This window comes from Magnolia sinica, chromosome 19 (assembly GCF_029962835.1).
Source record: "Magnolia sinica isolate HGM2019 chromosome 19, MsV1, whole genome shotgun sequence".
NCBI classification, from domain to species: domain Eukaryota; kingdom Viridiplantae; phylum Streptophyta; class Magnoliopsida; order Magnoliales; family Magnoliaceae; genus Magnolia; species Magnolia sinica.
The window spans coordinates 6,918,989-6,931,341 of record NC_080591.1 but is presented as its reverse complement, the minus strand read 5'-3'; the positions used below and the strand labels follow the sequence as shown (position 1 = coordinate 6,931,341).

At 37.5% G+C, this 12,353-nt stretch overlaps 1 protein-coding gene across 1 annotated transcript; it reads left to right on the top strand.

Moving 5' to 3' along the window:
• The first annotated feature begins 274 nt into the window (after nt 1–274).
• Nucleotides 275–8,044, top strand: LOC131235559 (rust resistance kinase Lr10-like). Its single transcript, XM_058232765.1, has 3 exons — nt 275–660; nt 6,600–6,638; nt 6,741–8,044. Exons 1-3 carry the CDS (start codon nt 549–551, stop codon nt 7,847–7,849), a joined length of 1,260 nt encoding a protein of 419 aa, XP_058088748.1. The 5' UTR covers nt 275–548; the 3' UTR covers nt 7,850–8,044.
• The last annotated feature ends 4,309 nt before the right edge of the window (nt 8,045–12,353 follow it).

Here is a 12,353-nt window from a genome sequence, read left to right as displayed (position 1 = left end):
TTCATATCTATGCCGTTCATCCGTTTTTTCAGATCATTTTGGTATATGAGCCAAAAACTGAAGTAGATCCAATTTTCAGGTGGACATAGCATTAGAAATAGTGATGATCGACCATTAATGAGTCAAAAAAGTTTGGATTAAGCTGTTATTTGTCTTTTTCACTTCATCCAGTTTTATGTGATCTTATCAGCACGTTGATGGAAAATAAAAATTACACAGACATTACGGTCGGCCCTAAGAATTTTTTAATGGTAAGGAGTTTTAATCACCGTTGTTTCCTATAGTATGGTCCACCTGAGATATGGATCTTACTTAATTTTTGGGTACATGCCGTAAAATGATCTGAAAAAATGGATGGACGGTGTGGATATAAAATGAATATATCAAGATGGTCCTCACAGTAAGGGCGCACCTTCTTGGAAGAGTCCAAGGTCGCACCTAATCCGCTCCTATCCACGAAATCACATGTAGTAGAATATAATGCAGTCTTGAATTCAGAGATAATAAGAGAAGTTTTGGGGTTTTTGTTTCTGAAAGGTGTGGAAAAGATGAAGGGCTCTCCAAAGGTGGTCTCTGTGGCTATCATTTCTCTCTTCTTCTTTGCTCTGTTCGTGTCTCCAATCCAATCAAGGAAATTAGCAACTGATGAAGAAGTATACGGTATTGTTCTCTTTCTTGTAAGATTGATATAAGGACATGTTTGGATGCACTATTGATTTGAATTGCAATTATTAGTCTAATAAAATAGAAATTACCAAATTGCACTCCTTGTACGGCCGACCGTGTTGGGTGCTCGACATCTACTCTGTCCATCGGATGATACTCGATGTTAGGCTCTGGGAAAAAAGAAATGGCAGTTGGGCAGTGCCACATGGAGATGTGATAGAGAGATAACACATGGTTTGGGCGTGGGGCCACCATCGTGTATATTCCCTCCAAACCGTTCATCAGATGTGGGTCCGCTGGGATTTAAGCAGGCTGTACAAATGAGTCTGACCTACAACTCAGGCAGGGCAGCCTGCGTGAATTTAATGATTTTAATTGAGATTTTACTTCTTTTTTCCCTCTGTTGCGGCGGTTCGTACGTTGAGAAGGATAGAAGAGGCAAAAAAATGTTTTGAAAAAGTGGCATTTTCATTTGTTTTAAAGTTGAGTCCGGATCCTCTCTTATAAGGTCAACAGAGAATCCCTGATACCCTAATTCTCATTGGTCCACGTCATCACTCACTAAAAAAATAAAAATAATAAAAAACAGCTTCCGACGCCAAACCATTAGGGTAACAGGAGTTCTCTTTTGACTTGAATACAGAGGATCCCGACTCATGGCCTAGATCCACCGAGCCGAGCCTTGCTGTGCCGAGTCCGAGTCCGAGTCCGAGTCCGAGTCCGTGTGCGCGACGGGACGGGTTGGGCATGGGTGCGCGTGTGAGTGCAGTGTGAGTGTACTCACGGGGGTGTGTGTGTATGAGTACTCGTGGGACTTTATTTGTGAGAGTGTACTTTGGACGCTGTCCAAGGGGAGCAAATTTGATTTCAAGCCGAGTGACTCAGGCACGCCTCGACTCAATTCAATAAGTTCTTCTTTCTCAAAATTTTATTTTCTTTTTTGGTTCTCAATTTTTAATAGTCTATTTAATTTAACCAAATATTCCAACATTAGATTCATAGAAGGAAGCAGATTGCGTGGTGTGTGACACACCACGCACATCGTGGTGTGTCAACTTGACCACTTATGTGGGCCCCACCATGATGTATGTGTTATATCCACACCAGTCTATGCATATCGTTACGATATGGGCGTATCGGCCGATACGTAATGGTAACTGCGAACGTTACCCGTTTCGCGTGTCGGCCGATACGATTTTGTACCGTATCTACCGATACGGGCCCGTAATGGTAACTTTTATTTTTTCATTTTTAGCTCATTTTTTCTGTTTTTTGAAACCTCTTGCTTCTAAACTATTTTTCACTCCTTCTACTACTAATTTCGACCAACCTTAGTTAGGTATTTGAGATAAAAACACATTATATTACAGATTTTTTTGAATCAAAGCTCGGTGGGCCATTTTTCAGAAATTCGTCAAAAATAGGTATTTATACTTTTTTTAATATGTTTTGCTGTTTTAATCATGTCATATGATGTGTTAATCATAGTAGAACATGTTAATGTACATTTTACAGATTTGGGGTGCCATTTAATAATTTTTTAATATTTTTTTCTATTTACGCATGAATTTTGGCCCCTATTTCTAAAATTCGAAATATCAATTTTTAATGGTTGTTTTGCTATTTTAATCATGCCATTTGATGTGTTAATCATAATAGAACATGTTAATGTGCATTTTACAGATTTGGGGTGCCATTTTATATTTTTTTAATATTTTTTTCTATTTACGCATTTATTTTGGCCTTTTTTTGAAAATTCGAAAAATCATTTTTTAATGATTCTTTTGCTGTTTTAATGACGTCATATGATGTGTTAATCATAGTAGAACATGTTAATGTGCATTTTACAGATTTGGGGTGCCATTTTATATATTTTTTATATTTTTTTCTATTTACGCATTTATTTTGGCCCTTTTTTGAAAATTCGAAAAATCATTTTTTAATGATTCTTTTGCTGTTTTAATGATGCCATATAATGTGTTAATCATAGTAGAATATGTTAATATGCATTTTACAGATTTGGGGTGCCATTTTATATATTTTTATATTTTTTCTATTTACGCATTTATTTTGGCCCTTTTTTTGAAAATTCGAAAAATCATTTTTAATGATTCTTTTGCTGTTTTAATGATGTCATATGATGTGTTAATCATAGTAGAACATGTTAATGTGCATTTTACATATTTGGGGTGCCATTTTATATTTATTTAATATTTTTTTTTTCTATTTACTCAGCCCGTTTTTTGAAAATTCAAAAAATCATTTTTAATGATTCTTTTGCTGTTTTAATGATGTCATATGATGTGTTAATCATAGTAGAACATGTTAATGTGCATTTTACATATTTGGGGTGCCATTTTATATATTTTTTATTTTTTTCTATTTACGCATTTATTTCGGCCCTTTTTTTGAAAATTCGAAAAATCATTTCTTAATGATTCTTTTGCCGTTTTAATGATGCCATATGATGTGTTAATCATAGTAGAACATGTTAATGTGCATTTTACATATTTGGGGTGCCATTTTATATTTTTTTATATATATTTTTTCTATTTACGCATGAATTTTGGCCCTCAAAAATAATTGCAAACACTTAAATGTAAGATATTTTCATATTACATTCATTCTAATATATCTATCATTGATAGTAGATAGTTAGAAAATTAAATATATGAATTTTGTAGTCAAATTCAGGTTATCCGGTTCATAAATTCATCAGACAGTCCGATACAACTTCTCACCAAAGAGTGGACCGTTACACCACCATAAACATGTTCCAATCTATAAATGAATGCATATTTGGAATGCTTAGAATATTCCGGATTTAATCCATATTTTTTCATATTTTTTTGGCAAAAAAAAAATTTTGCGCCGTTACGGGCCGTTACGCCCCCGTATCACCGTTACGCTCCCGTATCCGTATCGGTTTTGGAGGTCACCGTTACGCCAACCGATACCGATACAGGACACCTTGATCCTCACAGACCTCGAGGGGTTGTCAATCAATCACAGGTATGATGTCCGACCCACACTTCCGTAATATAGAAACATAGAACACATCATGAATCATGGACAACTCAGAAGGTAAGGTAAGCTTGTAGGCCACAGCGCCCACGCACTCGGTAATCTCGAAAGGTGCAATAAATATCAAGGCAAGCTTGCGACAATGATACCCACCATTGAAACCTTCTTTGGGTCCACCATGATGTTTAATTGTTGTCCAACCTATTAATAAGGTAACACAAACCTGGATGAAGGGAAAACACAAATATTAGCTTTATCCAACACTTCTGTGGCCCCTAAGAAGTTGTCAGTGGTAGGCGCTGCTTTTTGTGCTGGGGTCCACTTGAGGTTTAGATCTAACTCAATTTTTAGCTCATGCCCTAAAATGTTCTTGCAGAATGGATGGATAGTGTGGACATAACACATATCATGGTGAAGCCCACGAAAGTTGGAAGTTGGTGATGTTAACACACCGCCAAAGTCTAGCACACCACCACACCACCAGACGATTTACTTTCGATAATGAATAGGAAGAAGAATTTTAAAGGGTTTATAAATCTTTCCAGTATGTAGTGTTTTATATTAGTGCATTGTTATACTCTGGTTTAAATGCGTGCCCAAGGCCCGCCCAAAAAGAAAACTAACATGGAAAGTAGTTAATTAGGCGTGGGCGCACGAATACTCGTGCGTAAGGAAAATCTACCTGTGTTGTGTGCGAGGAGATTCAAGCCCTGATAGGCTTGAGTGGTTCTCTTTCTTTGAGTCAAGATCGGTTTGATTGATGCAATTGCCCCACATCTCACATGTCCGCGCTCCACACATTTGCATGAGAAAAGGGCCTTTTATCACACTTTTTTAGCCCATCCTACTTTCCTTTTCTTTTAAATCTTTACAGGAAGAAATATCTTTACTTTTCTTTTCTTTTAAATCTCTATATTAAGAATTTTTTTTTTTCTTCTGTATCTTTATATTAGGCGAAACAATCTTAGATTTTTCTTATTTAAGCACTTTATTTTTAGCTCACGCCCTAAAATGTTCTTGCAGAATGGATGGATAGTGTGGATATAACACACATCATGGTGAAGCCCACAAAAGTTGGAAGTTGGTGATGTTAACACACTACCAAGGACTCATTATAAATAAAGCTTATGCCAATAGAATAAAATAGTTGAATGGTATTCTCTTAGGTCCGGTACATGCCGCACACTCATTAGAAAATATTCTCACTTAGCTTAGATCCATAGGCCTCTTAAATTTTATTGTTAATGGATGAACATGAACACTTCATTAGTAAAACATTAACATTTTTAAACATGGGTGAGTTGGTCATGCTTGATCCAATTACAATCAAATGGGTTGGGTCAGGTCGGGTCGGGTTAGGTTGGGTTGGGCATGGTCTCGATAAACTATAAATTTGTGTGGTTGGGCGTGGGCTTAGCATTTTTCAAATGGAATGGGCTAGGCCTCTCGATAGTGGATAGAGGGTAGGGTTTAGACTAGATTTCTTAGCCCATTTAGTAAATGGGTTTGGCTTGGGACCCTGACCCGACTCATCAAGGTCGATAGGATACCAGGGTCACTTGTTTAGGACATTAACTGTTCATGACAAGGCTACGATTACCAATATAGGACAGTTATAGTTCGTGATAGAGCTGAACTTTACCTGAGCCCAACCCAATTACCAACTAGACCCGAACTTCTAACTTCTAGATCGGAGATGACCCAATGGGCCTAAGAGCTACTTGGATGCACCAATAACTGGTAAAGTTAAAAGAATAACCGAATTAACTCTTTTTTAATTGTGTTTGGCGAAGCAATGAAAAGTGAATAAGTTTTAGTCCCCTTTAATGTTTTAAAAAAAGATTATTTTTTAATATTTAACTAGTGGTTTTTCTTTTAACTGCATTCGCGTCTCTCTACCTCTCCCCTAAATATACATTAGGGATGGCAATGGGTTACGTTTGTGCTAGACCCAGCCTTGCTTGACATCTAAGGACCTACGTTCAAGCTCTTTCCATGCATAGGTCCAAGCTCAAGTCCCAAAAGACCCCAACCAAGCTTGGCCTGAAAATTGATGAAATCTCTATTTCTCACCTGAAGTTCCTAATCTATCCATTGATCATGAGCATCACATGCATAAAGCTAAAAGGCAAAAAAAAAAAAAAAGAAAAAATTTATTAGTTGACATTCATGATGGATGGGTTACCTTGTCAAGTATGGGAATGTTATATGTAGGGATATAAGATGTATATATGAAGACAGGTCAGGCCAGGGAGGGTTAGATTAGGTCAGGATAAAATGACTTGAGCCCAAGCCTAAATAAGAAAATTGATTGGGCCATGCATGTCATGTCAAGCCCAAGCCTGAAACATGAGCCTAGCTAATAGCTAATGGTTACTAATGGAAATTATGAAAAACTAATGGAATGTGGGTAGTTGCAATAACAGTCATATGTTTTTATGTGGGTATTTGAAAATGTTCTATAATTGATGTGTGAATTTGTAAAAACCTTAAAATGAAAATATAGTCAACTGCAGAAATAAAGCAAAAAAAAAAAAAAAAGCCTATTAATTAGAGGTTAAAATTTTGTTTATTACACATGCACCCAACACACACACACACACCCATGCACACCGTAGTGGGATTTCACTACCTATGGGTATCGAACCCAAGACCTCGTGTTGAAACTCCTCTCTACCACTGAGGTAATTAAGGATTTGAACCCTATTAATTAGAGGTTAGGATCATCTAACCATACGGTATGTATATGCACCTAATTACACAATATCTAGGCCAATGTTTAGATGCAATTTTTTTTCCTACTTTATTAGACTAGTAGTTGCAATTTTAGCTGACTTGCATCAAAACATATATACCCTAAGTAATCATTTTCAATCCACCTTTGACATTTTTGTTTGCTATTTCAACAGAAACGTGGTTGGTCGTGCGAAAGGTCATAAAAGTCATAGGTAACATATTCTTTCCAAATTGTAGTCGTTGAATCCTAAAGCTAGGGTTTGAGTTTCTTGTGCTTTCTACCTTAAAATTAAACTCCTCTTTTCTGTTTGTAGTTGCCACTCTATTTGTGAGAGCTTTATTGGGTGTATTGCATCTCGTCGTCGTAATTATCTATGTGATCTATCGGAGATATAGACGCATGAATGGTAAAAAGAACTTACAACACAACCATGAAGCCCTGGGTCCATCTAGGTATTCCTATTCGGATATCGCGAGAATGACTGATAATTTTAAGGAAAAACTAGGTCAAGGAGGTTTTGGGTCTGTTTATAAAGGTATACTTCATGATGGGCAACCTGTTGCAATAAAGATGTTGGATAATTCAAAGAGTAATGTTGAAGAATTCATCAATGAAGTTACTACGATTGGTAGAATTCATCATGTCAATGTAGTGCAATTGATTGGGTTTTGCTTTGAAGGGTTGAGATACGCTCTTGTGTATGAGTTCATCCCCAATGGACCTTTAGAAAAATACGTATTTTCAAATGATGGAAAGAGCCAAATGATTACTTGGGAAAAACTATATGAGATTGTGTTAGGCGTTGCCCATGGGATTGAGTACCTGCACAGAGAATGCAACATGCGAAAACTCCAGTTCGACATCAAACCCAACAATATCTTGCTAGATGGCAACTTCAATCCTAAAATTTCCAATTTTGGACTCGCAAAGCTGTGCCCCAATGATCACAGAGCTGTCTCCACTAGTGCTGGAGGGACAACGGGATACATGGCACCAGAACTATTTGCAACGAATTTTGAAGGCATCTCATACAAATCCAACGTTTATAGTTTCGGAATGTTGCTATTGGAAATTGCTGGAAGGAGTAAGAATTTCAACCGACGCGTAGAACATTCAAGTCAGGTACACTTCCTGACATGGGTTTATGACCGAATCGCTCAAGAGGGGGACATGGAAATTAGCAATGGGACTAGGACCGATGGGGATATCGCTAGGAAGATGGCAATAGTTGGGCTTTGGTGCATACAAACAAATCCAGACAGTCGCCCTTCAATTAACAAAGTTGTGGAAATGTTAGAAGGTAAGAATGAGCTTCTTGAAATGCCACCGAGGCCTTTACTTGATTTCCCAGAGCAACAACCTATCGAAGATCTTTCTCTTACCGAGAAAGTAGCATTATTAAGACGTCCAAATATAGATTGATTATTGTCGATTTTCTCTATCTATCCATCAAAGTTCAATCCATTTATGTATTAAATGTTTGGGAAGTCCATGTTTGCTACTTTGTTATGTTTAAATTATTGCAAAATGGGTGGATGGAAAAGATTGGGAGAATCCAATCCATGTTGTGAGAAGGTAATTTCTATTGCATTTGAAAATTTGGAAAATTCATGTTTACTAATTGGTCATGTGAGAACATGGTAAATTCTTTTTGAAATACTCACTTGGATAAGTACAAGTGATGTTGTGGGACTAATAATTGCTAATTGCACAACATTTTCAATTCTATGTATGTAGCACTGCGTTATATACTTTTCATGTTTTCAAAATATATTCTTCTAGGCAAAGCTAATAATGGCTTGGCTTCTCCAAATCTATTACAATTAGAGAAAATAAGTTATCTTTCGTCTGAAAAGAAACATATTCCTTATTTACTTAATATTGTTCTGAAAAGACTCTGAGCCACTGATATTTGCATTTGAGATCCAATACTAATTTGCCCGGAGAAAGATTATGAGGACGATGATGATGACATTGAATTAATGCTTTAGCTCATGACCATATGGCAAAACATTCTTTGAATTAAACAAGCACAGTTCATATATGGGATGAAGCTTTGATCTATTGTTTTTATTTTTATTTTTTTAACACACGCACACCACATGAGCATTCAAACCCATTACCTCACCGATAAACGCAATGCGTCTACTACTGAGAGCCAATCCATTGCTTGGTCCAACCAACATTTTCACATGCTCATTATGTGGTGTGGCTGCCTAGCTAGCTAGCCGTGCCCCACACATTTGGGTTTTATTTTATTAATGAAGGGTAGCATGTGAACGTGCCTTCACATCAAGTAGGTCGCATTTTGCTAATGACATGACCAAAACATCAGCCAGGTCCACTTACCTAGTGATTCACCACATTGTACCTTGGGTGCCACATGCACTACTTAAGTTACAAATGGTTGTATGTAAAAGTGAGTGAGGATTTAGCAGAACCCAAAAAATAACTAAAAGATTAGAAAGAGATTTTTGTGACTCCTTTGTGAACAGATGAGAATAACCTCAATGTACTTTTCACTTGTTGTGTAGTAAAAGTTTTAAGTATACATTTTTTAAGGGTGGCCTACTTGAGTGTTGAAGCAGCCTGATTTCAAGAACAATGCCCAACAAAGGGTCGTGTACATGCTTGGATGGCTTGGATTCCATGCAAGTTAAGTCGTTTCTCCCACATTACTGAAAGTAACTCTGGCAGGTGTCCAGCCCAATGTTACCAAGTGCTTTCCTTATGCTTCTTTAGCCTTCCCTTTCAGACAGGGATAATCCTAACCATTTATCTCATGATAAGCATTGCTTATGTGTGACGGATGATACGTAGGCACTTAGAAATTGCATACATGGTATACAGGTAAGTCAAATTAAACTATTCATATTATGGTTCTAAGGTTAGATGTATCATGAATTAAAAACTATGCTCATTTGATTATCAGATTAGTGGACATTTAGGGCCCATTTGGATACTACCAAATAAGTTACTTTTTAATTTATGTTAAGTAATTAAGTTACTTTTTTAGCTTAAGTTAGTTTGGTAAGATCATCATAAAAGCAACTTAGGTGCCAAAAGCTATTTATCTTAATAAGTAATTTTTTAGCTTTTTAACTTGTGACTTTTCTACTTTTCTCTCTCACTGTACATGTTAACGGAGGCTCTCTCACGGTGCATATCAAAGAAGGCCTCACCTGGTGCACTCTTCACATTGAAGGTGGGGCTCACACAGTGGACAGTCCAGATAAAAGGTGGGCCTACATGATGGATAACCCATATTAATGTGGGCCCATATATGAATGGTCCACATCAAAGGTCAGCCGATAATGATAGAAAGCCCACATCCAAAGCACGTCGGTATGATGGACAACCCGCTTTAAAGGCGGGGCCTACATGATGGACGGACGGTTCATATCAAAGGTGGGCTCTACATGATGGGCAATGGACATTGAATGTGGGTCCCATATGTTGGATGACCCATATTGAGGTAGCCCACATGGACTATCCACATCAAAGGTCCCCTAATGATAAATGACCCACATTCAAGGCGAGCCTTGCATGACGGGCAAACTATGTTGAAAGTGGGGCCCACATGATGGATGGTCCACATCAAACGTAAACTCCACATGATGGGTAATTAATAATGGTGGGCCCACATGATGGATGATCCACATCAAGGTGGGCCCCATATGATGGGTGGTCCACATTAACGTAGGAGTCACATGATGGATGCTGCACATCAAAGTTCGACCCTAAATATGAGTGGCCCATATCCAAGGCGAGCCCTACACAATGGACGACCCATATCATAGGTGGGGTCCACATGATGGGCAGCGGATATTAAAGGTGGACCCCACATGATGGACAATAACATTGATGGTGGGACCCACTTTATGGATTACCAACATTAAAAGGTGGGCCCAACATAATGAATGGTGTACATTAAAGGTCGTGCCATAGTGAGGAATGACCCACTTCCAAGGTGGACCCTGTATGATGGACAACCCACGTCAAAGTCGGGCCCACACTATGAATGATCCACAACAAAGGTTGGTCTCACATGATAGATGGCTTATGTGAGGGGGACCAAACAGACTTGAAAGAGAATTGCTTATCATGTTGGAAACCAAGCATGCTTTCTACATTTTGGTTGATAAGTATGTTGGTTACGAAACATACTTATCAGGTGAGTAAGTAGAAACCATGATAAGTTACTTATGAAATAAGTAGTTTATCCAAAGTAACTTATGATCCAAAAGCTCCCTTTGGAGGCATTTGGTTTGTCAGTTACTTAAGATAAGCTACTTATGCCTCAAGTAAATTATCTTAGTATTAAGCTAAAGTGATTAAATAATTTTTAAGTAAAAAAGTTACATATAATTGATCATAAATGAAACTTACATATCTCAAATAAGTTACTTATCTACTGTAAGTATAAAAAAAAAAAGTAACTTATTTGGTGGTATCCAAACAGGCCCTTATTAATAGTCAAAATTGAAAAATATCCAATGCTCTATTTCCACAAATTACGAGTGTCCGTGAATGTTATCACTTTTAGGAATCTTCTAATAATCTGATTTTGGAGATGTAACTTAGTAACAATTTCACAAGTTAGTCTGTTTAACTTGAGTTAATCCATGCACATTTAATATGTGTGAATGGCTGTGTATCAAGTGTCACACCTTACAAGAGTATTTGATACCTAGCAATCAATTCCATGTGCCAAAAGGCCAGAGGTATTTTATACTCAAGCAGAGTATGATGATTGATCGCAAGCACTTTGGAACTGTGCATGTGGATTTTAGAGTTGAATGTGGCCCCATTGATTCATTGTTCTTACCCGCTGATATAACATAAATTCCACATTAATCGGCATGTCGGTTCCAGCAGCTGGCGGCACATGTTAGATCTTAAGTCACTATGAAGGAAACGAAAGGAATTCTAATCTTATGTATGTTTACCAAAGATGGTTATTGAGAATCAACTTCTTATAGATTCAATGTAAAATGGGGCTGTAGTATGCCCATTGGTAATTTTCTCACGCTAAAAACTTTCATCTGAGCGATTTTCAAGATCTCTACCTACCTACCTACAATTCCACATGCATTTTACTAGTTTTGCTAATGGCTACAACTTTTCCTCATTCAAGTCCACAGTTTGGATGGATTATTTGACATGGTGTAGCCCACCTAAGTTTTGGATCAGCTTGAATTTTAGGTGCCAAGGAGAACATGAGGAGGCCCACGTGATGGATGGATTAGATGTAAATCATACATCATGGTGTGCCCCACAGTAAGCTTTGTATGAGAAGCTTGTAGTACACAGTTTTGTAATGGATCCAGACTCATTTATAAGTAGCATTGAATTGGGATTGTGCAATTTGCATTAGGTGAAGTCATTTTTTTGTGGTGCTTGCCTGAATTCATGTACAATTTTTATACCAAATCAACAAAATTACAGGTGGTGTGCCCCACCTTTTTCTAAAATGATCACATGATAGCCAAATATTACGGTGTCCAGACCATTTTACTCAAAATCACATCATCTTTAAAGCCAGATGGATCCAATAGACTTTTCCAACAAGGGTGTTGAAAATCAGATGGATTTTGATAGAAAAGATGACAACGTACAAGAATGATCTAAGTTAGGCTATTTTGCCACCATGCTTGTGACTCAAGCAATCATCAACCGTCATTAGGACTAATCAATTTACCTTAATCAAAGCTTGAAAATCCATTTCAGATGTGATTGGAGGTCATTTGGATGCCGGGACAACTCACTTACCATAAGGGTGTCCATGTCCAAGACAAAAGTCTGAGATATGGATGTTCTTGTATTTTGTTTGGGCCCGTAGGTGAGGTTGTCCATGAATGTTGTTGTTTTGCTTTTGATTGACACCTCTCCAACAACTTTTTATTAAAAAGTGGACCATGGGGAC